Genomic DNA, 24,894 nt, shown 5'->3' on the forward strand with positions numbered 1-24,894 from the left:
TCCCAACTCCTCTAAGGCAGTGGACTCAAGCGAAGCAAAGTTGCCTTCCACAACTTTAATACGCTGGTTTAGAGCAGCTAAACCAGCCTCGGTGAGGTCCATCCGCATGTCTAAGTGACTTGAGTAAGAACCATCACCTTCCTCTCCCTGGCTAACCAGTTGTGGGGGTGGCTCGTAAGTCATTCCCTCACTTGTTATGCCCAAGCCAGGATCTCGCACCCTACTTGTTCCTCTCTTCTTTGGTTTCTGCCTCTTTGTTGGTGACTCGTCTCTTCCACAAATGTTTCCTAGATCAACATTATCTCTATCTGTTGCCATTCTGTAAACCTCGATCTGATACCAATTTGTCACGGGCTTAACTCCAGTAAGCTAAGTGCGGACAACTAGACAGCCTTTATGATGCTGCTAGTTTCAGTCTTAACCCAAAATAAGCACAAATTCATGCTTAAGGAATGGCAAGCGCACAATACACAAGGCCGGAAAGATAATGAAGTAAAAGACACACAAGAGTTTGGAGGCCAAGGCCAATTTTCTGATTTACTTGATATACAAAAGGAAATACAAGCTAAGTATGTGAGATCTGCCTTCTAACAAGGCCTAAGCATATCTATTTATACACAAAATGTCCACTGATGGGTATTGTTAGCAGTGGACCCGTCCAGCTGTGAGGCACTGCATTAAGTGACTTCCCTCATTATGTTGGCAGACTTTCTGCCAGTGGCCCTGTCCAGCTGCTGTGCACTAATTCCTGTTAGCGAAGAGTGCCTACCATGATTGTCCTGGCAGGCTGTGGGACCGTGTCTTCCATGTGCAAATATTCCCTGGCCTTTGGCAGCCAGGTTTGACTCAGTTAGTGGCCCTTTAGGCGAGAAAATCAGTAGCGAATTTGGCGGGTCGGCATATCTGGGAGATCAACAATCAGGATTTAACCGGGTAAATGGGTTCCGGGTTTGGGTAGGAGTTTATAGGTTCTGAGTCGAGTTAATTGGGTAGGAAATTGGGCTAAGAAGTGGGTTCAATTTGGCTAAAATCAAAAGCCAAATCTGGCTATAAATTAAATAGCTAATTTTCCCTACTTTAATTAATAATAAATAATAGGTAATTTTGAAAAATAATTTAATGTACCAAAATGATTTAAAATACATAGTTATCATTTTAAAAATACAGGGACCAATTTTATGCATATAAAATATAAGTATACCTTAAAATGGGCTAACATTGCAATTATATGCAATTTAGCTTAAAAATACTAAATATATATAATAAAAATGCATAAAAATTATATTAGCCATATTTTGGCATAAGTATAGAAATCAAATAAATAAATTATCATAACAATATTTTTGGAAATAATTATTGGGGATTGTATGAATAAAAGGGGAGAAAATAAATTAATTTAAACCCTTATAATTGTGGAAAAATTTATAAAAACCTTGTGCATGCTTATATATGCATATATATGCTATTTTTGAAGGTATTTATACATATTTAAAATATATAGAAAAATACTTGGTATCAACACTAACCCCCCCCCTCCCATTTTTCTCGATGCACTCACATTCTTCCAACGTTGTTTGTGAGAAGGTCTGCTTCTTGGTTCCTACCTTGCCTTGCCCCAGCGGCACCTTGAAAAACATAAACACTTGCGTAAGCAGAAATCCATATGGAAGACCATGATTACCATCCTTGAAGGTTGCCACTTTTTGCATGTGTTCGATCATGATAGCAGGCAGGTTGACATGGTTAAAGCCATCCACTTGCTCCATTAAAAACAAGTCAGACTTAGAAGTCATGAGCTCCTCTCAGCACGAGGCAATAGAACTTTGTTCACCAACTCCAAGAGCAACTGATAAACAAGGAGTAATGCCTTTTTGTAAATCTGGTCCCCCTTTTGGTTCGCATTATCCTTTACCACAACATTCTGAAAATTATACTGACACGCATCTTTCACACTAGACACACCATCTGTAGGGACCTTTAGAATATCCCCAAGTAGGCTCACGTCAAACACAATGTCCACCTCATTCACCAAGGCACAGATATGGTCAGTATCAACGGGAAAGAGGCTGGCATAAAAGCTTTGAACCTCATCCTCATACACTTTGGGAGCATCCATTTGGAACAGATGCCCTCATCGTTGAAACTCAACCATTGCAAGAACTTGATGCATACCAGCCATATCAGAAATTGCTGGCTCAAAAGTGCGACCCAACAAGACCTTTTGGTGCCTTAATCATTCTGAAGCAGAACTAGTTTCACTCCTCATCTTTTTCATAGAACCAGATTCCTTAACAGTTTCAGATTGTCGTTTACCAGACTTCACACCACTAGATTTTGCTTTTCCCTTAGACTTGACTAACATATCCTCATCAGAAACAGAGAGCTCACTCACAACATCATCATACTTTGATCTGGGGGTTGTAACATTCTCTGTGGAAGCAGATTACTTCTTCTTCTGGGACCTTCTCACTAGGGAACTAGGTTCCTTTGTTGTTTCCTCCTCAACCTCCACCACAGGAACAACTTTATCACACACTATAACATTGTCTTTCACCAGTCTCCTCTTTCTCTTCTTACTATTTTTTCTGCTCTTTTGAAGGGCAAATTCATATGCTACCTTTGCTTGCAACCTAGTAGTAGGTCGCTTAGTAGAAGACTCAGGAGCAGACATTATCCTTCCCTTGACTATGAAAGCATCAAGAGCAATATTGTCTAGATCCTCCTCGTCACTAGACCTCGTCTCAGGGACTTGAATGTCCAAGGGCGCAACAGCAAATGCAGGAGCAGAACTGGCCTAAGACTGAGAACCCTGACATGATTCCTCCGAAGAGGGGTCAGGTTCCTCACGAGAGGGCCTAGTAGTTTCTGTTAGTGTAGAGCCCTCAGCAACCACCATGGCTCCTTCTTCCCCCATACCTTGTATCTCGTTCCTCGAAGAAATTATATCATGTAAGACGCCATCTGCAGATACCACAAAGATGGTCGTGATATTTTCTTCCTCAATAGGCTCCATGGCCACCATGGAATCTAAAGCAATAATGGCGGAAACCTCTGCGACCTCAGGACTTTTACCCTATTCTCCACTTTTTCCTTGATCAATGGGAAACTTAGAAGATAGAGAAGAAGGATAAACAATTTTAGGGGTTTCTGGGGTAGTCAACTTAGAACTGGAGGAAGACGGGGAATCTGGGTTAGGAGTGCTTTCAGACATAAGAATAGGAGTGGTTACAGAAGACTCATTGGGGACGGAGGACTCAATAGGTTTTTCAGTATAAGAGACGATCGAGGCAGGGATTTCGGAGTTTGTGTTAGCCATTGAAGAGATAGAGAGAAAGTTCTTTGGAGAAGTTCTAATGGACGAATGTGGTTTGTGAAGAAAGGAGAAGGGTTTTAATGAGAGTGGATAATTATGAAGAGAGAAATCGGAACCGGTTCTGAAATAACGATTGTGCTGGAGAGATGCAACGTTTCAGAGGGAGATGTAACGATTTGAAGTGAAGGGACGTGACAATAGGGTTTGAAAAGGTGGATGACATGGCAACTGATATTTGTACCTTTTCAAGATGTGTATTAAATGATACATAGAGCTATTAACCTTTGGTACAAGAACCAGGTTCTTGACCTGTCATTGAAAGTTTCAATCCTGTTTTATCATCAATGCAATGCATCTACAACTTTTATACTCATCATGCATGTTTACCTTCAATGGTATTGAAGTGAGTTAGACTTGGCCAGAAAACACTTTAGCTAGTTTTACCTGAAGGTGATTTTCATAGCCAATTGATGAGGAATCATGTTCTCAATTAGGCTTCAATAGCCCCAGCTTCACCCTATTTCTTTCAAAATGGTCCCTACTCAATGATTTGGTGAAAATATCTGCAATTTGGTCTTTTGTGCTGCAGAACTTCATACAGATCAACCTTTTCTTCACATTGTCCCTCAGAAAATGATGTCTCACATCAATGTGCTTGGTCCTTTTTTGTTGAACTGGATTCTTTGCCATGTTGAGTGCACTGGTGTTATCACATAGAATAGGCACACACTTAGTAAATACCCTAAAATCCCCTAGTTGATGCTTAACCCATAGGAGTTGAGCACATCAGGATGTTGTAGCTACATATTCTGCTTCAGCTGTTGAAAGAGCTGTTGAGTTTTGCTTCCTTGTGCCCCAAGAGATGAGACATGATCTTAGAAAGTGAGCCATTCCAGAAGTGATTTTCCTGTCCACAAGATAACCTGCATAGTCAGCATTAACATACCTAATGAGATTAAAACTGTTACTGGAGGGGTAATACAGGACCAGGTCTTGTGTTCCCTTAAGGTATCTCAAAATTCTTTTGGAAGCCTTCTGATGAGATTCCTTAGGATTTGATTGAAACCTTGCACATAGCCCCACACTGAAGACAATATCAGGTCTGCTGGCAGTGAGATAGAGAAGGGACCCAATAATGCCTCTATACATAGTTTGATTCACAAGAGATCCAATTTCGTCCATGTCCAGTCGAGTAGCCGTTGCAATGGGAGTGTCTATCACTTTTGATGCTTCCATATCAAACCTCTTCAAGAGCTCCTTGATGTATTTCTGTGGACAAATAAATGTACCCTTTGTGGACTGGTTCACTTGAAGACCCAAGAAAAAATTCAACTCCCCCATCATGCTCATTTCAAACTCACTTCCCATGAGTTTTGCAAATTCTTCACACAGAGAATCAGTTGTTGCCCCAAAAATGATATCATCAACATAGACCTAAACAATGAGCAGGTTACTTCCCTGTTTCTTTTGGAATAAGGTGTTGTCAATTTTCTCTCTTATAAAACCATTTTCTAAAAGGAACTTTGACAGCCTTTCATACCAAGCTCGAGGAGCCTGCTTCAACCAATACAATGTTTTGTCCAGTTTAAACACATATTCAGGGTGTTCATGACATTCAAACCCTGGAGGTTGCTTCACATAGAATTCTTTGTTAAGAAGTCCATTCAGAAATGCACTTTTGACATCCATTTTGAACAAGATGAATCCCATATGATATGCAAAAGCAATTAGGATTCTAATATCTTCCATGCGAGCAATCAGAGCAAACGTGTCATCATAATCAATTCCTTCCTCTTGATTGTAGCCTTGAACCACTAGTCTGTCCTTGTTCCTTGTAGTATTTTCATGTTCATCAAGCTTGTTCCTGAATACCCACATGGTTCCTATAATGGTTTGATATGAGGGTTTAGGTACCAGGTGCCAGACATTGTTCCTTTCAAACTGATATAGCTCATCTTGCATGGTTGTAATTCAATTTGCATCTTTCAAGGCTTCCTTGATATTTTTGGGTTCTATTTGGGAGAGAAAGGCTGAGAAGGCAAGTGAATTTCTGGCTTTTGACCTGGTTTTTACTCCAAAATATAGAGGAGTGATTATGTTGTCAAGAGGATAAGAACTTTTTCCTTTCCAGTTAGACATTTGAGGTTCATTTGTAGAGGAGTTGGGTATATCTAATTGGTTCTCTTGTGTTCTTCTCTCAGGTACTAGTGGAGTACCCTGTACTGTATCAACCACTATTTCTTCGGCTTTAGTGGTTGTAATTGAGGTATCTGGTTCCATTGAAAAAGAGGCAGCATTGTCTCCACTCGGCTCTTTCACTTGGATCATCATATTTGCCTTTCCATTTGTCATGTCAATGATTCACCAGGAACCAGTAAGGGCTCTCCATCTTGATCATCTTTAGCACTTTTCTCACACGAAGGGTAGGACTCATTAAAGATAACATGAACACTTTCCTCAACACATTGAGTCCACTTGTTGTATATCTTGTAAGTTTTTCTTTGAGAAGAATACCCCAGAAATATTCCTTCATCACTCTTGGCATAAATTACCAAGATGATCCTTTCCATTGTTGAGAATATAGCATTTGCACCCAAATGTTCTTAGGTGAGTCAACTTGGGTTTCCTTCCATTCAGCAAGTAGCAGGCATTGTTAAATCCGTCAAACATCAAAGCTATCCAAGAATTGACGCCTCCGAGGAACAAGACTGAGGTGATGAGTCTGTTAGGGAGGTTGAACTACATTAGCAGGTTTATTGCTCAGCTCACGACAACTTGTGAGCCTATTTTCAAGTTGCTGAAGAAGGATGTTGCGGTCAAGTGGACTGATGAGTGTCAAGAAGCATTTGATAAGATAAAAGGATACTTGTCAAACCTACCTGTGTTGGTTCCGCCTGAACCAGGGAGACCTTTGATTCTTTACTTAACAGTTCTGGAAAATTCATTTGGTTGTGTACTGGGGCAGTATGACATCACTGGCAGAAAGGAACAGGCCATCTACAATCTTAGCAAGAAGTTCACGGCTTATGAGGTTAAGTACACTCATCTGGAAAGGACATGTTGCGCCCTAACTTGGGTGGCTCAGAAATTAAAACATTATTTGTCATCCTACACTACTTACCTCATTTCGCGCTTGGATCCATTGAAGTATATCTTTCAAAATCCTATGCCGACAGGATGACTTGCGAAGTGGCAGATTTTGCTCATAGAGTTTGACATCATCTATGTGACTCGGACTACGATGAAAGCCCAAGAATTGGCCGATCATTTGGCCGAGAACCTAGTGGATGATGAGTACGAGCCATTGAAAACTTATTTTCCTGATGAAGAGGTGATGCATATCGATGAACTGAAGCAGATTGGGAAACCAAGTTGGAAACTTTTCTTTGACGGGGCTGCCAACATGAAAGGAGTTAGAACAGGGGATGTGCTTATTTCTGAAACAAGGCATCACTATCCTGTTACGGCTCAGCTTCAGTTTTATTGCACCAACAATATGGCTGAATATGAGGCATGCATTTTGTGTTTGAAGCTAGCTGCAGACATGGATGTCCAAGAAGTCTTGGTCTTGGGAGACTCGGATCTTCCGGTACATTAAATTCAAGGAGAATGGGAAACACAAGATTTGAAGCTCATACTGTACCGACAATATTTGCATGATCTTTGTCAACGATTTCGATCAGTGAAGTTCAGGCATATTCCAAGGGTCCATAATGAGGTTGTCGATGCTTTGGCTACCCTGGCATCAATGTTACACCATCCGAACAAAGCTTATGTCGATCCTCTGCATATTCAAGTCCGAGACTAGCATACTTACTGTAACATGATAGAAGAAGAACTTGATGGCGAACCATGGTTCCACGATATCAAGGAGTATATCAGAATGGGGATATATCCAGTGCAAGCCACGGGGGATCAAAAGAGAACAATTCGACGGTTGGCAAGTGGGTTTTTATTAAGTGGAGGAGTTTTGTATAAAAGAACTCCAGACCTTGGATTGTTAAGATGCATAGATGCTAGACAAGCTATGGCTATCATGTCCGAAGTACATTCGGGAGTCTGCGGACCACATATTAGCGGATATGTGCTGGAAAAGAAAATTCTCCGAGCAGGTTATTATTGGCTCACCATGGAGAGAGATTGTATCTGTTTTGTGCGCAAATGTCATCAGTGCCAAGTACATGGCGATTTAATTCATTCTCCACCATCGGAATTGCACACAATGGCAGCATCATGGCCCTTAGTTGCTTGGGGCATGGATGTCATTGGACCAATTGAACCAACAACATCCAACGGACACAGGTTCATTCTGGTGGCCATTGATTATTTTACCAAGTGGGTTGAGGCTAAAACTTTCAAGTCTGTAACCAAGAAAGCAGTGGTTGATTTTGTTCAATCAAATATCATCTGTCGATTCGGAATCCCAAAGGTGATCATCACGGATAATGGTGCTAATCTTAACAATAATTTGATTAAAGAGGTATGTCAACAGTTTAAGATTACACATCGCAATTCTACCCAATATCGTCCCAAGGTGAATGGAGAAGTCGAGGCAACTAACAAAAACATAAAGAAGATACTTCGGAAAATGGTAGAAGGTTCGAGACAATGGCCCGAAAAATAACCATATGCCTTGTTGGGTTATCGCACTACTGTCCGTACTTCAGTAGGTGCAACTCCTTTTTTGTTGGTATAAGGCACTGAAGCAGTAATACCTGCAGAAGTTGAAATCTCGTCCCTTCGGATTGTCGCTGAGGCTGAGATTGATGATGATGAGTGGGTTAAAACCCGTTTGGAGCAGTTGAACTTGATTGATGAAAAACGATTGGTAGTAGTGTGTCATGGACAGTTATATCAAAAGAGAATGGCAAGAGCATACAACAAAAAGGTGCATCCCCGGAAGTTTGAAGTGGGTCAGCAAGTGTTAAAATGTATCCTTCCACATCAGGCTGAAGCAAAAGTCAAGTTCGCCCCGAATTGGCAAGGGCCATTCATTGTAACTAGAGTATTATCCAATGGTGCTTTATGTTTAATAGATATCGAAGGAAAATGCATAGACATGGCTATAAATTCTGATGCAGTCAAGAGATATTATGTATAATTTCTGTGGTATAATTGTTGATTGTTTGTATTAGGCATTATTTCAAAGATTAAAATGACGAAGGCAATTTGTTCTGCTATCTAAACATTTTACCCTTTTATTCCCCCTTTTGAGCCTTATTTATTTCTTTCATACCCCTCTTTTGGAATCAATAACGAAAAAGAGAGAAAAGAAAGAAAAGAAAAAAGAGAAAAGAAAAGAAGTGAAAAGAGAAAGTATAACAACAAGGAAATTCAGGTGTGAACTACGTTTGACCTGATTTTTGTTAAGGATACGTAGGCAGCCTCACTACTCGGTCATAGTAAAATAAAATATCAAAAGATCCCCAAGCAAAAAATTGGCGCAGAAGTTGTGATTGTGATAAGAAATCTGATTCCAAAAGTTGTAATTCTAACCCATTTGAGATGCTTGGAGCCTTTTCAATACCCTTTTCTTTCCAAACATATCCAAGAACCCACATGGATGTCCAAATAAAAACCTCCCGATCAGTCTTTGAGATATGCCAAGTCAAGCAATGTAAAGAGAATTCATATCAGGGGCAACACTCCGGTTTAAGCAAGAGAAATCAAAAAATGAGAGAGTCTTATTGGTGAAAACCCTCATGGGCACCATGAGGCGACGAAAGCCAAGAGAAAATAAAAATGAGAGGGTCTTATTGGTGAAAACCTTCGCGGGCACCATGAGGCGACAAGGAATTGAGCAATAAACAAATGAGAGAGGTTTGTCGGTGAAAACCCTTCAGGGTACTGCAAGTCGAACAAGGTCCGTAAGTTGGCGGAAAGTAAAAATTGGGTTGTGGAAATCTTGGAGCACAAAGTAAAATAATTGGAAAGGAGATTGGTTAAATAGACTGGGCTGATTAATCCAAAATGTATACCATGATCATTGGTTCCAGTGACTCCACTCAGATAAGTTTCTTTTCCTATCTCCAACAGTCATCAAAATTTGGATTTTCTTCTTTATTTTTAATTCTCAAAATCGTTGCATTTCATTGCCGTTAATTTTATTCCTCTAAAGCTCTTCCAAGGTTAGCCTTGTTTAAACAAATAATAAGGAATGTCAAAGTGTACTACCAGATTCAAAATTGCACAAAGCAAAATACGGCTAAGATATGCTAGAGAAAGTATGATGAAAAGTGGGACATAGAGTGTGAGCAAAGGTTAAATCGGTGGAATGGTTCAGTAATGTCGTGGGGATGTATGGTTTCGAATAAAAGGGTCAGAAGTGAAAAACAACAGTTGGGGATCCTGTGGTTGAGGATCAGTCGGGAGGTCAAAACAATTCTCGACCAGTTCAAGGAAATCGGTCGAACCAAAGCATGGCAAAGAGAAAACCATCCCCAGCAAGAATGCCACAAGTAACCACCACGTTTTAAACTGACAAAATTTTCTTTGATTTGAAGCAGGGGCAAAGATGGCATTTGTTTCAGGAAGCACCTTGTAAGGAAAGCAAGTACCATGCAGGTTTGATCGCAGAATTATCAGGACCCTCCTGGAAAATGGGACTTAGTTTAAGATCTAAAATAATCATGAGTAGCAGAATTTGGCATAAATGCACCCCAAAGGATTATAAGTGGAGCTTCGAAATTTGCATATTTGAGATACACTTTGGACATTACCCCAGAGGCCTCGGATTTCAAAGTAATTTGGGGAGACCCTCATGGCCTCTATCTCTCGGGTTGGCCAACAAAGGGACCGAAAGAACCCGTTTCCGCTTTACTTCCTCACGAAAAAAGAAACACCACCTTTTTCCACATTTTTACCCTATGAGAACAAAGATTCTGACTTCTCTTCTTTCCCAGACTGGTGGTTATGATTTTCTGCTTCCTCAACATTTTCCCCTAAGAAGAAACACCATCTTTTTCCACCTTTTCCCCCGATTTAATTGGAAATTTTCAGGAACCTCCTGGATAATGGGACTTAGCTTTAATTCGAAATATTCATGAGTACAATATCTAGCATAAACACTACTTTGTGAAAATATAAGTTGGTTTGAGTTTTTCATTTTTTTAAGATAAGACTTAATTTGAAATTTCAGGACCCTCCTGGAAAATGGGACCTAGGTAAAAATCCAAAACAATCATAAGTCGTAAATGTAGGATAAATGTGCACCAAAAGGAATATAAGTTGGCTTCAAAGTTCGCATAAGAGTTTTTCAGGACCCACCTGAATAATGGGACGTAACTTTAAGCATTCCATTGGATAAGTAAATGTTGTTATAAGAGAGTACAGTTTAGCGTTGAAATTGTCATTCGTAAGATAAGCTTTAATTTGAAATTTTAGGACCCTCCTAGATAATGGGGTATAGCTTTAAGATTGTCTTAGATAACAAGATTCGACGGAAGTCATACCTCTAAAAAATATAATGTAGCTTTGGAAACTTACTAGAGATTTTTCAGGACCCTCCTGGATAATGGGATACAGCTTATAGATTGTTAGAGATATTTGGTAAACTGATTCAATTAACGCTCACAGATGCGCCCACTTACCAAACTGGGGCAGAAAATTTTCTTTTGTTGTCTATTTTGCTGAAGTCAGATGCCCGTCTGAAGAATAGGGAAGAACAATCCGGATATTAAAGATAAAAAGCAGAGCATGACCAAGTAATCAGGGGGCCACCTGGAGAACAAGGGAAAACAAATTAAGTTTCAAGGAAGATTGGCACAAGTATTGGTAATCAGGCATCCACCTGGAGGAACAAGGGAGGACAAGTCAAAGAAAGGCAGTTGCAAGGAGAAGATGATTCAAATTTCAGAAATCAGGCATCTACCTGGAGAACAAGGAAAAGCAGTTAAAGATTCAGCAATCAGGCATCCACCTGGAAAACAAGGAAAACAATTGAAGTATCAGCAATCAGGCGTCCACCTGGAGAACAAGGAAAAGCAGTTGAAGATTCAGTAATCAGGCATCCACCTGGAGAATAAGGAACAACAGTTAAAGTATCAGCAATCAGGAGCCCACCTGGAGAACAAGGGAGTGCAATTCAAGTTCAAGTAATCAGGAGCCCGCCTGGAGAACAAAGAGAAGAAGCAATGCAAGTTCGTCAATCAGGAACCCACCTGAAAAACAAGGAGCAACAACTCAAGTTCAAGCAATCAGGAGCCCACCTGGAGAACAAGGGAATACAATTCAATTTTAAAAATAATCAGGAACCCACCTGGAGAACGAAGGGAAGAAGCAATTCAAGTTCCAGCAATTCGGAACCCATCTGTAGAATAGAGGAAGGGAAACAATCGTTGAAGGAAGATGTTCAAAGGTTCAGCGATTTGGTACTTGCCTGGAGAAAAGGGAAAGCGTCTCAAAAATACACTTCAAGTCAGCAACAAAGGAACTTCAGAGGAAAGTACAAGTCAACGAGGCAATAACAGTCACAAGAATAAGTTTGAAAATAAAACTTTGTAAAGCATAGATTATAGCTTAGTCTAACTTCTTCATTTTTGTCATTGTGTAATAAGGAGGTCAGTAAGCAGTATCAGCAGCAACATCAGTAACAGTGAAATCACAGCTTCATGGTAGTCCCAGCTACCAAAACTTTCCGAACTATATTGACCTGATTCCTTTATAGCCAAGGATATGTAGGAAGCCTTTAAAGTAGAGGTTCGGTCAAATCTTTCAAAAAAAATGCTTCTCATGGAGTATTCAAACGGGCAAAAATCGCTCGTATCCGCTCACTTTATCTTTGCATGAAAACTCTTCGTGCTTCCGGGCAAAGAGGGGCAGTTGTGACCACATGATTTTTGCCATATATGAATTACTCCCATAAATTCAAAACACAATAATTTTTTTTTATTATTTGCAATTTTGTGGATTTTAGTGGCGTCTTCTGTTATTGTGTGAATATTGTCTGTGCCTTTTATTTTATTTAATTAATAAAAAATACAAAAAAAATATATTGTAATTGCATTTAGGATTTAATTTGACATTTTGGAATTAATTAATAATTAGGTGTTTTATAAAATGTAAAAAATCACAAAAAAATATTTTATTTTTTTTGCTTTTTAGTTTTAATCTTGAATTTTAGTAGTTTTTCTTTTAATTTGGTATTTAATTAATTGGGTTAATTATTATCTAGAGATAATTAAGTTAATTTGGTGGAATAATTTTATTTAGGGATCAATTTAGGATTTTAATTAATTTTGAGAAGAAAAATAGTTTGGAAATAAATAGAAAGGGAAAAGAATTTTGGGCCAATTCAATTTAATCCCCAAGCCTAAACCAATTTTTTGCCCTAGTCCAACCCAAAACCAGGCGAAACCCGTCCAAAACCAGCCCCGACCATTCCCAACCCCGGTCCGCCTAGTTGCTACTCCAAACGACCCCGTTTCGTGCCCACTTGATCACAACCGTTGGATTTCTATCATCCAACGGTTCACATTAATCCCCCCATTTTAATAATACCAAAACCCCAAACGATCCCCACCCCTCAGAACTCCCTCTTTGTCTCTCATCTAACACAAACCCTAGAGACGAGGCGCCACTATTCCCTACCACCTTCCGGTGGAGGCGCTGGCCCCAACCTGCCTGAAAATTACAACCCACAACCGTCATAACCTGCTCTTCCCAAATCCCTGCTCCAATTTCTTCGAACACCCCTGGAACTCTTCGAATATTGATTCGAAGAGATGAACCCTAGACACCGCCACCTCCAAACACCTCCAAAATTACACCCCATGATCATCAAGACCCCCTCTTCCCAAAGCCTTACTCAGCGAATTTCAAATCTAGGGTTCGAGCCATAAAAGCCCAAGGTCAAATTCAGACATGCAAGACTACTCCTTCAAGTTTTCTCAAGTATTTAACATGGTTCGGTCACAAAATAATGCTGCTCGTTTATTCTTGGCAAATAACAAATGATTGACATTATTTGGGGACCAAACTGGATTATCAGTTGCAAGTCCAAATGTAGGGTGAGTTCGTTCCTATTTTTATGATTATTCTCATTAGTATTATTCTGATATTCGTCTTCCTCATCTCTTTTTCTTTTTCCTAGTCAATTTCAATTGAAACTCGATTAGTTCTTTGGTGTAAATTATTTTTGTTGACTGTTGTTTCTTTAAGATTGGTTTTGTGGATTTGTTTCGTATAATTGGGATATCAGCTTATTTTAATACTGTGAAATTGTATCTCGTTTAATGTTTAGTCAGTCAAATTAAGGATAAGTTTGAGTTTAGTTAATTCTTGTTTAAATGTGTATAATAATCGACTGATTAATATAAGTTTAATTCAAGTGTTTACCTACTTAAGAAGTTTTTAGTGGATAGTAGGGTTAGGATTGCACTAATTGAGTGGATGATTTATGAAATAAAAAGTGGGATTGATAATGGAGAATACACTAAAATGAATGCCTATTTAAAGGTTGAACTTGAGAGGTTTTAGGGGGGAAAGAGCAGTCTGGTACTCTGAAATACATAGAAGAGATATTCTGGAAAAAACTACTGGAAATAGAGAAGAACATTCTGAAATACAGAGATTTTATGATTGAAAAAAACAGATATAGAAAGAGAGTTTGAAGAGTTGAAAATACTAAAAACTACTGTTCCATTGCAAATTTCTTCCATGAATAGTGAGAATTTTCCATTCCTAAATAGTTTCTGGACTTTATTAGTGTTGAAAGATAGATTGATATTGGTTTTTCTGGAAAGATTTGGGTCTGGCTGTGTTGAAACTACTATTTGATTAGATTTGTACCTAATCCTATGGTTTCAATTTACTGATTCTAGGCTGATTTTACTACTGTTGCTACTGATTCCTTATTCCTTTGCTTCCTTCTTGATTTCCAGGTATGTCCTTAGATCTTGAGTGACATGTGAAGTGTGGGTCAGAAACATGTAATCAAGCTTTGAAGAAAATGATAATTGTTACATGTTCTTCTGTTAATCTTCTTCGTATGCTCTCTAGTTTAGCTGTTAAGTATATGCGTTTGTGTCATTAGTGTTATGTGCCCTTGTGAGGTTTGGATTGAGTCTGCTCTAATGTAAATAATTTGGGACTATTTGTACTTCTTTGAAGATGTTTACTAACTGAGAAGTGAAGATATTAGTTGGTTAGTTAAGTTGGTTTGGCTTGGTCAAGATTGAAAGGCAGTAATTCAAATTTTGTGGTCCAACACCCCTGACCCGTATTCTTTTTCTCATTTGGTTTCCAAGCTTTGTCTTCTCATGTTTAAAATGTGATTTTTATAAGTTCAGGGGTTCATTGTTCACTCTTTCCCTTACTGCTTGTATAATGGTTTTGTTCCATGAAAGATTTCAAACGGGGATCATGTTTGGTTTATGCTGGAAACACCTCTAGTTCAGTCTAGGTCTTCATATTTTTTCTTCTGATAAATTAAAATCGTGAAATTGTTTAGATGTGTTATTGCAAGGTCAGAATTCAGCATGTGAGTTAAGTCTATTTTGAAGTCTTGATTTATTCTTTCATTGGCAATTCAAATCAGTGCTTTTAAATGGTGAAATAGTGTCTAAATTCTGAAGGTCTCGTTGCAATTAAATTCCATACCATGGCTGAAGTCTATAACAATGACTTGGGCTGCCATCTTGGCCCAGTCGTGCCAAGCTCTTGTTCCGATATTCTTGATTCTGGGCTTCACGTTGTAGCCCGGAAGTTTACGATCTCAGTTTGTTTAGATCATGCTAGTGATTGCAAATCCCTCCCCTTAAGTTGATTGATCTTTAATGGTTGAAAGTTTTTTTGTTGTTGTTTAGCTTTACTCAACTAGTTTTGTTTTAAAAAAAAATATAATTAGTTAAAGGAGGGGTGCCATATTAGGCAATGCAAATAGCTATGGCTCTCGAGCATTTAGTTTGAATTTCCTCAAGATTAGAAGTGGGGTGCGCCATGCCAAACAAAAATGACAATCGCATAGCCATCGTTTAATTAATTTTGTTTTAATCCTTAGAATTCGAGGCGTGCCATCTAGTTGAATTTCCATGGCCCTCGCAAAGTTGCAAACGCGTAGTTTCTTAGGCGTGCTATTTTAATAATTTACCTTCCTAAACTCGGGTGCGCATTTATGTGACCCAAATCCAAATCTCGACAATGTTATATAAAATGTGTTGAGAACTGCGGGTGCATTTATATGACGCAGTTCAAAACGTATTTTATGTGACGTTGAATTTTTCTTAATATCAAATAAAAGCGGTTTAAAGTTAAAATTGCACATAGGTTCAAAATGTTTTAAATTAGACAAATAGGCCAATAATAACAGTTGAGCGACCGTGCTAGAACTATGGAACTCGGGAATGCCGAACACCTTCTCCCGGGTTAATAGAATTCCTTACCCGGATTTCTGGCGCGCGAACTGTAATACAGAGTCAATCTTTTCCTCGATTCAGGATTTGAACCGGTGACTTGGGACACCATTATACTATCCCAAGTGGCGACTCTGAATTTTAATTGAAATAAATCCCATTTCAATTGTCCTTTAATTGGAAAAACTCCTTTATACCCTTCCGGGTGTAGGAAAAAGGAGGTGTGACAGCAAGCAGGGGTCAAAATACTTCGGAGGACTTTTAACTTTGAGGCTAGGGGGTGGTTGACTTTTGTGTGCAGTCGACTCGACCCAACTACCCATGATCAGACTATTCTGCTTGCCCGAGCTGTTCTTGTTGCATCTATTATGGTGGGATACCCTATCAACATGGGCAATGTGATGTCCCGCGTCATTTCTGCAGTGGGGGTTGAGCATGACCGGAATTACCCTATTTCCCAGCACCCTCACTATGTATTTCAGGGACCTGGAGGTGGAGAAGAGACCTTTTAACATCAAGGTCAAACCTGTGGCTCCATTTTCATGGTACACTCTGAAAGGGCCAGACAACCCCAAGGACAAAAATTACAAGCCGCCTGCTTCCGCCCCAATCGGCCAGTCTGAAAAGACGGTTGCGGTAGAGGCCTCCACTGAGCCTGCTTCCACAGTTGCTGACATGCCTCCTGGACCTTCCACTACTGCTGGTCCCTCTACTTTAGCTGGCTCAGGGATTCCATCTTCCCGGGCCCATCCTATCACTGCCCACCAGCTGAGCTAGACACTTCATAGCTTGAACAACTGGATGGCGACAGCATCGTCCAAGTTGTCCACAATGACCTCTACCATTGCGGCTCAGTCGGCACCACAGCTAGTGCAGGTGCCCTAGTCTATTGAGGATTCACTTAAGGAGATTCTTGCCAACCAGCAAAAGATCCTTGATTCTCAGGCTACCTTGGCTAAGACAGTGGATTCACATGGCAAGGCCCTGAAGAAGCTTGCCAGGGAGCACAAGCTAGTCTGTGAAGGCGCTGAGGGCGGATATTGACAAACTGAAGGTAGACCAGCTGCCTTTAGACTTGCTATTTGAGGATCCAGCTTTAGCAACAGTACCAGCTGCAAAGCCACAACAGGAGCAGACATAGAGGCTTCCAAAGAAGAAGAGGAAGCTCCCTAGTGTAGATGAGGCGATCATCCTGTTGGCGGACCCACCAGAGACTTTCTCCCGTCAGCCACAGGATGTTCCTGATATTCAGCCCGTCCAGGTCCAGGCCCCAGTCCCAGCAGCTGAGCAGCAGGAGATCGGGAACCAGTCTGAGGTTCCCGCACATATAGAGAACCCGGGGACCATTGATGATCCCATGCAGACGGACACAGCTTAGGGAGTTCCCATATACTTTCCGTATATGTTTTTTGGTGCTTATTTGTTTAGTTGCATTGGGGACAATGCCAGCTTTTATTTGAGGGGTTGTGCCTTACATTTTTGTTTTGGATGACTGTATATATTGTTACATTCTATGTCTGTTTGATTTTCATCTCTGGTCTATATATAATTTTATGTTTAGTTACTTTTATCGCACTTTTTATCTTTTATTTGGTCTGTATATAAAGTTACATTATTGTATATATTTATCCCCCGTTGTATATTCAAATCCCTTATTGTACATATTCATTCTATTTTCGTTTTTAGCTTCTTAGATAGGCTCTTAGTTTTTTTTGTTTTGTTTTTGGCGCTTACAATAAGCCCTTGGTTTTCTTAATGTCAAGGTTCTTTCCAAGGGTGGAGTATTGTGCGAACCGGGTAGCTCTTCCCGATGATGGATGGCGTGACAACCTTCTTAAGGGTTTGAGTCCGTTTTTTATTTTTCTTTTTTTTTAGTAGTTTATAGTTAAGGGTACCTCAAGAAAAGCTTCACTTAGGCCTAACACATTTTCCTTTGATCCCATGGTCAAAGACAAGTGGTTGTGTTTAGGATGGTGAAAGTAGTGACCTTGAGACTCTTGTTTTGACCAAACAAACATCATGTGGTCTTTCGGGACTATTGTGTGCTCAATCGTGTCTAGGGTTGTTGTGGGACCCCGACTCTATATCTTTAGCAATCCTTGAGTGTGTGTGGTGAGAAATCGAATTGTGAGTCCAAGTCCCGAGCCAATGGTCTAGAACTTGCCCTGAATGTTTGTTGAGGTGAAATTTTGAGTGAAATTCGACTCGAGAAGTGATTATAGGCTCTTCTTGATCCAAATAATAGTCGAACAATTCCATAGCCTACCAATGATAAAATCCCTAGCTAACCCTTTTGAGCCTTAAACCTTTTTCATTCAAGAACCAATGCTACAAGCCTATACCCATTCTAAATTATACCCTCTCTTGGCACCCAAATTTTCCCTTGAGTAATGACAAAATTTTAAGTTTATGGGGGGAGAGACAAGAAAGGAAACAAAGTGGTAAAAGGTACAAAAGCAAAAGGAAAGGAAGGTGATGAAAAAGAAAGAAAATAAAAAGACAAAAATAAAGCCCAATGTGCAAAGAATAAAACGGGATTCAAGAAAAACAAAAGTGAAAAAGGTGTGGAAGAAGTAGAAAAAGGAGAAATGCTTTGAATTGCATAAGAAAGAGTGACAATGTGTCTCTCTAACCCCTTGAAATGCCGGACTTGTGACCTTTCCTTGAGAGAGACGAGTGAATTCCTATTAACCTTGGTTTGTGTGCTTATACTCTAAAAGGTGAGGTTTGCTTAGGGAGAGTTGAGGATGTGTGAGTTTGAGTTCCACAGCGACCAAAGTAATTGAGAGAGTTCTTTGATGTAATGAGTCAATTCTTGATGCTCTTGTGTCACACTTGATCCATAGTTTTTGAAAGTTTAAATTTTGTTAATGATCCATTCGTGTTGAGGGCAATTGTTAGTCCTAATTGATGCTTGTTGAGGTTACTTTAGGACAGCTGGGAATTACTTGGATTTTCCTTTAAGGGGTGGGTCTTATTTTGTTTGCTTGAGGACAAGCAAAGGTTTAAGTTTGGGAGAGTTGATAAGTTAGGATTTTAACATGTTTTATGCCCCTACTTGCCTATGCTTTGATCATATATTGTTACAAAATAGTCCTAAAAGGCTCACAAGTTGTGCTTGATTGCAGGTTTGATCGACAAAGTGACGAAATGTCAAAGATCGGCTAAAAAATGAGTGAAACCTGCTTAAGTATCAAAGACCAAGAAATCTAAGGAAAGAAAGCCTAGTGCGGACCGCGCAAAGTTGAATGTTGCCGCACTAGGTGGTTCAGAGAGCTGGTAAACCAGACTAGAGGCAATGCGGCCGCGAAACACATCTCGCGGTCCGCGATGAAGGCTCCGCGGCCGCACTATCCTTTTATGCGGTCCGCGGTCATGAGATTAAGAGAGATGAAAGTTTGCAAAGATAATGCCATGTGGTCCGCGGTCGTGATTGCGCGGACCGCGCCAGCTCCCTCCGCGGCCGCGGTCCATTCTACGCAATTCGCGGAGTCCAAGTTCAGAGAAGCAAAAGTCAAAGTCAAAGAGTCCAGTGTGGCCACGGTCCATTTAGTGCGGCCCGCACTGACCCCGTAGGGGTATTTTTGTCCAGTTTTTCCAGCCTAGTATAAATAGAACATTTTACCATTTTTATGTCATCTTTGGTATTCAGACGTGAGCTGCACTCATGAGAACGATATTTGTAGCCATTTTTGGCACTTTTGCTTTACATTTACGATAGATTCTTGTAGTTTTATTTTAGCAATTAATTAATATGTTTAGTTCTTCATTTATTACTTCAATTTCTTTATCTAGCATGAGTAGCTAAACTCATTAGCTAGGGTTGTGGCTCAACCCTAGTATGGGTAATTGATGGGTGTTGCCATCTAGTGTTAGATTGACTATGAGTGTTTGCTATTTGGGTTGCTTTTATGTTTTAATCTAGACTTGGTGGTTGGATACACTGATTCAAGCTTTGTGGGTTTAACTCTTCTTGAAAAAGAGAGTCTATGACCCCAAAATTGACCCAACAAGGAATTGGGATGGACTCATGAGAAATGATAGTCCCAATTAACGGGTTAGACCTCAAGAGAGTAATTACCCTACTTGAACCCTAGTTGCTTGGTCTAATTTTCCTACCCATTTGGTCTCGAGAGAGTCAATTGGGCAAAATCATTCTCTCTACCGAGAGGTGTGAGAGTGGGTAAAATTGTGCAACGGTTATAGCATAAGCCCCAATTATGTCAATCGAACCTTAGTAACATCTACCCGTTAATTAGCCATCTAGGTAGTGTCACGACCCTAGTGCCCTTCTTCCCATTAGATACAACTTAACAATTATCTCATAGCATAATCTAGTTTTAATTAATAGTTTGGCAATAGTAGTTATAATCTAAAAACCCAAAAATGTATGGAAGTGGCATTTGGAACAATTACACACTTCTAGTCTAGATAGATACTCAACTCCATTCCTAGATCCCTGAGGAAATCGATCCTGACCCTCATATCAGGTAAAAGCTATTGCGACCCGCTCTTCCTACCTTAGTGTAGCGTCGAGTTGGCAAGCGATCACTAGGTAGTAAAATAAGGTAAGAATCATAGTAGAATAATAATTGAGGAACTCAGAATCAATCAATTAGAAAATCAAGGAAGTATTACCTTAAGTTAAGGGAGTTAATTCAAATGGTAAGAAACAACAGCATATAAGGCAAGAAAAAGAAAATCAGTACATGACTAATAAAGAAAGAACCAAGGTTCAGTAAGCATAGGGTAGTCAATTAGGACTAGGTTCAGAAAAACCCCAATTAAGGAATGATTCAGTAAAATAAAGTACCATAGCAGATAAGGTAATGAAATCAATTAATTTAAACGGACGAGTAGAATTTTAGGGTTTTAAAAGAAAACCTTTCAATCGAACCATCAAATAAGGAAATCAGAATCAAATCAAGAGAGGGTCATGATCATATATTGCAACATATAAATAGAGAAGAACAAATAGACGTAGCAAGCAGGCAAGGTCAGCAATATCGATAGAAAGAAGCAAGAGATGAACAAATCAAGATGAATAGCAATCACACGGTGGTGATATAAATAAGCTAAAGTCTCAGTAGAAAACCCATCTGAAGCATGGTAACCAACAGAAACTTTAACAAAATCATGTAGTCATGCTAACACACAGAACAAAGCAAAGAAGATCTAAGAAATTAGGGCTTTTAACAGAGTTGAGTTGAAAAAGCATTAAGAACATGAAATCGGTCAAGATATGCGAGGAAAGAGGTTTAAACATAAAGAAAAAATTGGTTAAAAAGTGTAGAAGAAACTCCGAGAAACCCAAATTTTAAAGAAAGTAAAACGGTTTAAAGTTGAGGATCTTTCAGAAGAAGTTCGAGAATAGTGCAAAACATAGGAAGAAAAAGACATAAAGCGTTAAAAATAGCACAAATCTAAGATATTCAAATGAGAGTTAGGGTTTCAAAGGAAACCCAAATAGAAACGAAAGAACATGTTGTAAACTTCACAGATCGTAATATATATGGTGTGATTTTACCCAAAATCACACCGAAGAAGCCATGAACAATAGAAACAGAAACCCTAGAACCACATCGGCATGGCCCAGGACCCTTGATGGCCTCAGAGATGATGAGCAAGGCAGTGGAGGACTCATTGGAGGCTTGGGGTTGAAAGGTAGTCGCTGGAGATGACCGGAGAAGGAGGCGGCAATTGAAGTGGATTAGGGTTGGGTTGAGAGAGAAGAGAGGAGATGAGAGAGTTTGAGGGCGGCGGAGTCTCTGAAATGAGATAGAGTTAGGGGTCATTTGGAATTAAAAAAGAAAGGGCTCATTTGGACCTTTGATGTCATGGGCTTAACTCCAGTAAGCTACGTGTGGACAACTAGATAGCCTTTATGCTGCTGCTAGTTTCAGTCCTAACCCAAAATAAGCACAAAATCATGCTTAAGGAATGGCAAGTGCACAATACACAAGGCTGGAAAGATAATGAAGTAAAAGACACACAAGAGTTTGGAGGCCAAGGTCAATTTTCTGATTTACTTGATATACAAAAGGAAGTACAAGCTAAGTATGTGAGATCTGCCTTCTAACAAGGCCTAAGCATATCTATTTATACACAAAATGTCCACTGATGGGTATTGTTGGCAGTGGACCCGTCCAGCTGTGAGGCACTGCATTAAGTGACTTCCATCATTATGTTGGAAGACTTTCTGTCAGTGGATCCGTCCAGCTGCTGTGCACTAATTCCTGTTGGCAGAGAGTGTCTGCCATGATTGTCCTAGCAGGCTGTGGGACCGTGTCTTCCATGTGCAAAGATTCCCTGGCCTTTGGCAGCCAGGTTTGACTCGGCTTGTGGCCCTTTAGGCGGGAAAATCAGTAGCGAATTTGGCGGGTCAGCACATACTTTCCCACTTTAAATGGCGATGACCGCAGCGCCACAAAGTTTCAAGTAATCATGGACTTGATCTTTAAACTGCCATAGATTCTCGTACTTTTCCCATGATGCCTCCTCGGGTGATTGTCCCTTCCAATGAACGAGAAATTGGGCACTTGAATTGCCCCAACCTTTGCCTCGGACCAATTGATAGTCGATAATTGCCTTGATTTTCTTATCAATGGCCAAAGGAGTAATGAAAATTTGAGCACGGCTGGACTGCCCCCATTCTGTATCATCCTTGTCTTCATGGTATGGCTTGAGTTGGCTAGCATGGAAGATGGGATAAATCTTCAAATGATGAGGCATGTCCAGCTTAAAAGAAATCTTGCTAACCTTGGCAGTGATTTCGAAAAGCCCCTCTTAGTGCCGAATCAGGCTTTGATTGATGCCTCTCAATGATTTGAACTATCGGGGATTGTGTTTCACCATCACCTTATCCCCAATTCTGTAGTTCACCGGATGCCTCTTCCGATCAGCGAACTTTTTCATTTTGCGGGCAGCTTTGTCTAGATAAGACCTTGCTATATCCACTTGCTCCTCCCAAGATTTCACCATACAAAACGCCCTTGGGTTCTTTAACTCTGCACCCATGGGCAAAGACTGGGGAGTGTTCGGTTGTTGTCCCATTGCAAGCTTGAAAGGGCTCCTCCCGGTTGATTCACTACATTGTAGATTGTATGAAAACTGGGCGGTGTCAAGTATCTTGGACCAATCTTTTTGATTAGCACTAACATAGTGCCTCAAATAAAGCTCCAAGAGCGCATTGATCCTCTCCGTTTGGCCATCCGTTTGCGGATGAAAACTAGTGGAGAAGTGTAACTCCGATCCCAACAATTGGAACAGCTCCCTCCAAAAAGCACCGGTGAACCAGGGATCACGATTGCTTATGATGTTTTTTGGGATGCCCCAATGTTTTACTACGTCCCTTAGTAACAAGCGTGCTGCTGCCTTGGCTTTACAATTAGCGGTGGTGGCAGTAAAGGTTGCGTACTTTGAGAATTGATCGACCACCACCATAATAGTGCCAAAGCCCTCTGAGTTTGGCAAGCACGTAATGAAGTCCATTGTGACGCTATCCCATGGTTTCTCTGCCATTGGTAATGGCTCAAGCAAGCCTCCCAGAACCTTATGTTCAACCTTTTCTTGTTGTCACACAAGACATGTTCGGACGTAAATGTCAATATCATCCCTCATATGTGGCCAATAATATGATGACTCTAATAGCGCCAAGGTGCGCTTTTGGCCTGGATGTCCTGCCCGAACAGTGTCGTGTCCCTCTTTGATCAATGTGTGCCTAAGATTTCCCCACCTAGGTACAAAGATATGCCTACCGGTAGTGTAAAGAAGTCCATCTTCAAGCCAAAACTTCTTTGTCTTGCCTTGGCTGGCCAAGTCAAGAAGTTGCTTTGCCACCAGGTCATGCTGCATCCCTTGCTTGATTGCACCAAGAATATCACTGTTGGTTGTGCTAACAATTGGTGCCATCACCGTCTTTCGACTCAACGCATCGGCAACAACATTGGCTTTCCCCGGTTTATACTCCAAGGAATAATCAAACTCTGCCAAGAAGTCCTGCCACCGTGCTTGTTTAGGTGACAACTTCTTTTGGGACTGGAAATAACTTGTCGCCACGTTATCCGTTTTGACAATAAAATGAGCTCCCAACAAATAATGACGCCAGGTTCTAAGGCATTGAACCACTGCCGTCATCTCTTTTTCTTGGACGGTATAACGACGCTCAACATCGTTCAATTTTCTACTCTCAAAGGCTATTGGATGGCCCTCTTGCATTAGGACGCCACCAATAGCAAAATCAGATGCATCTGTGTGGACCTCAAAGACTTTAGAAAAGTCGGGCAAAGCCAAGATAGGCTCCTCCGTAATTGCTGATTTGAGACCCTCGAATGCTCCTTGACACAAATCAGTCCATTCCCAAGAGTGATCCTTCTTCAGCAAATCTGTGAGCAGAGCCGCAATTGCTGAGTAGCTAAAAATGAATCGCTGGTAATAATTGGCAAGGCCAAGAAAGGACCGTAGCTCTGGTACGTTCGTTGGGGCCTCTCAATCTCTAATCGCCGCGACCTTGTTTCTATCCATCCGAATCTGTCCTTGACTGATCGTATGCCCCAAAAATTTCACTTGGGGCTGGTCAAAAGAACAATTTTCCCTCTTCACGAACAAGTCATTTTCCCTTAGAACTTGGAAAACTTTGCGGAGGTGATCAAGATGTTCCTCCATGCAGCTGCTATAGATCACAATGTCATCAAGATAGATGACCACAAACTGATCCATAAAGGGGTGGAACAGCTTGTTCATCAACATGCAGAAATTAGCAAAGGCGTTGGTTAAGCCAAACAATATCACCAAGCATTCAAAAGCTCCATAACGTGTCATGCAAGTCGTCTTTGGTACATCTCCTTCGGCTATGCGGACTTGATAATATCCTTTCCTTAAATCCATCTTGCTAAACACCTTGGCCTGGCCAAGTCAATCAAACAAATCTGCTATTAATGGGATTGGATATTTGTTCTTCACTATGACCTTGTTAAGAGTACGATAGTCTATGCACAATCGTAATGATCCATCTTGTTTCTTTTGGAACAAGACTGGTGCTCCAAATGGTGCCTTTGACGTTATAACATGTCCCGCCTCAAGCAGCTCCTTCAGTTGCTTTCTCAATTCCTCCAATTCTGGAGGTGCCATGCGATACGGACCCATGGCAGGTGGCTTTGCTCCCGGAATCAGCTCAATCTGATGATCAACTTCCCTATGTAGTGGCAAATGTTTGGGAAGATCTTCGGGCAT

At 40.4% G+C, this 24,894-nt stretch overlaps 1 protein-coding gene across 1 annotated transcript; it reads right to left on the reverse strand.

The window, feature by feature from the left end:
* Positions 1-4,099: 4,099 nt before the first annotated feature.
* LOC138885958 (secreted RxLR effector protein 161-like) lies at positions 4,100-4,681 on the reverse strand. The gene has a single exon (XM_070166973.1). The coding sequence runs from the start codon at positions 4,679-4,681 to the stop codon at positions 4,100-4,102; it is 582 nt and encodes a 193-aa protein (XP_070023074.1).
* Positions 4,682-24,894: the final 20,213 nt, after the last annotated feature.

Source organism: Nicotiana sylvestris, chromosome 2, assembly GCF_000393655.2.
Source record: "Nicotiana sylvestris chromosome 2, ASM39365v2, whole genome shotgun sequence".
NCBI lineage: Eukaryota > Viridiplantae > Streptophyta > Magnoliopsida > Solanales > Solanaceae > Nicotiana > Nicotiana sylvestris.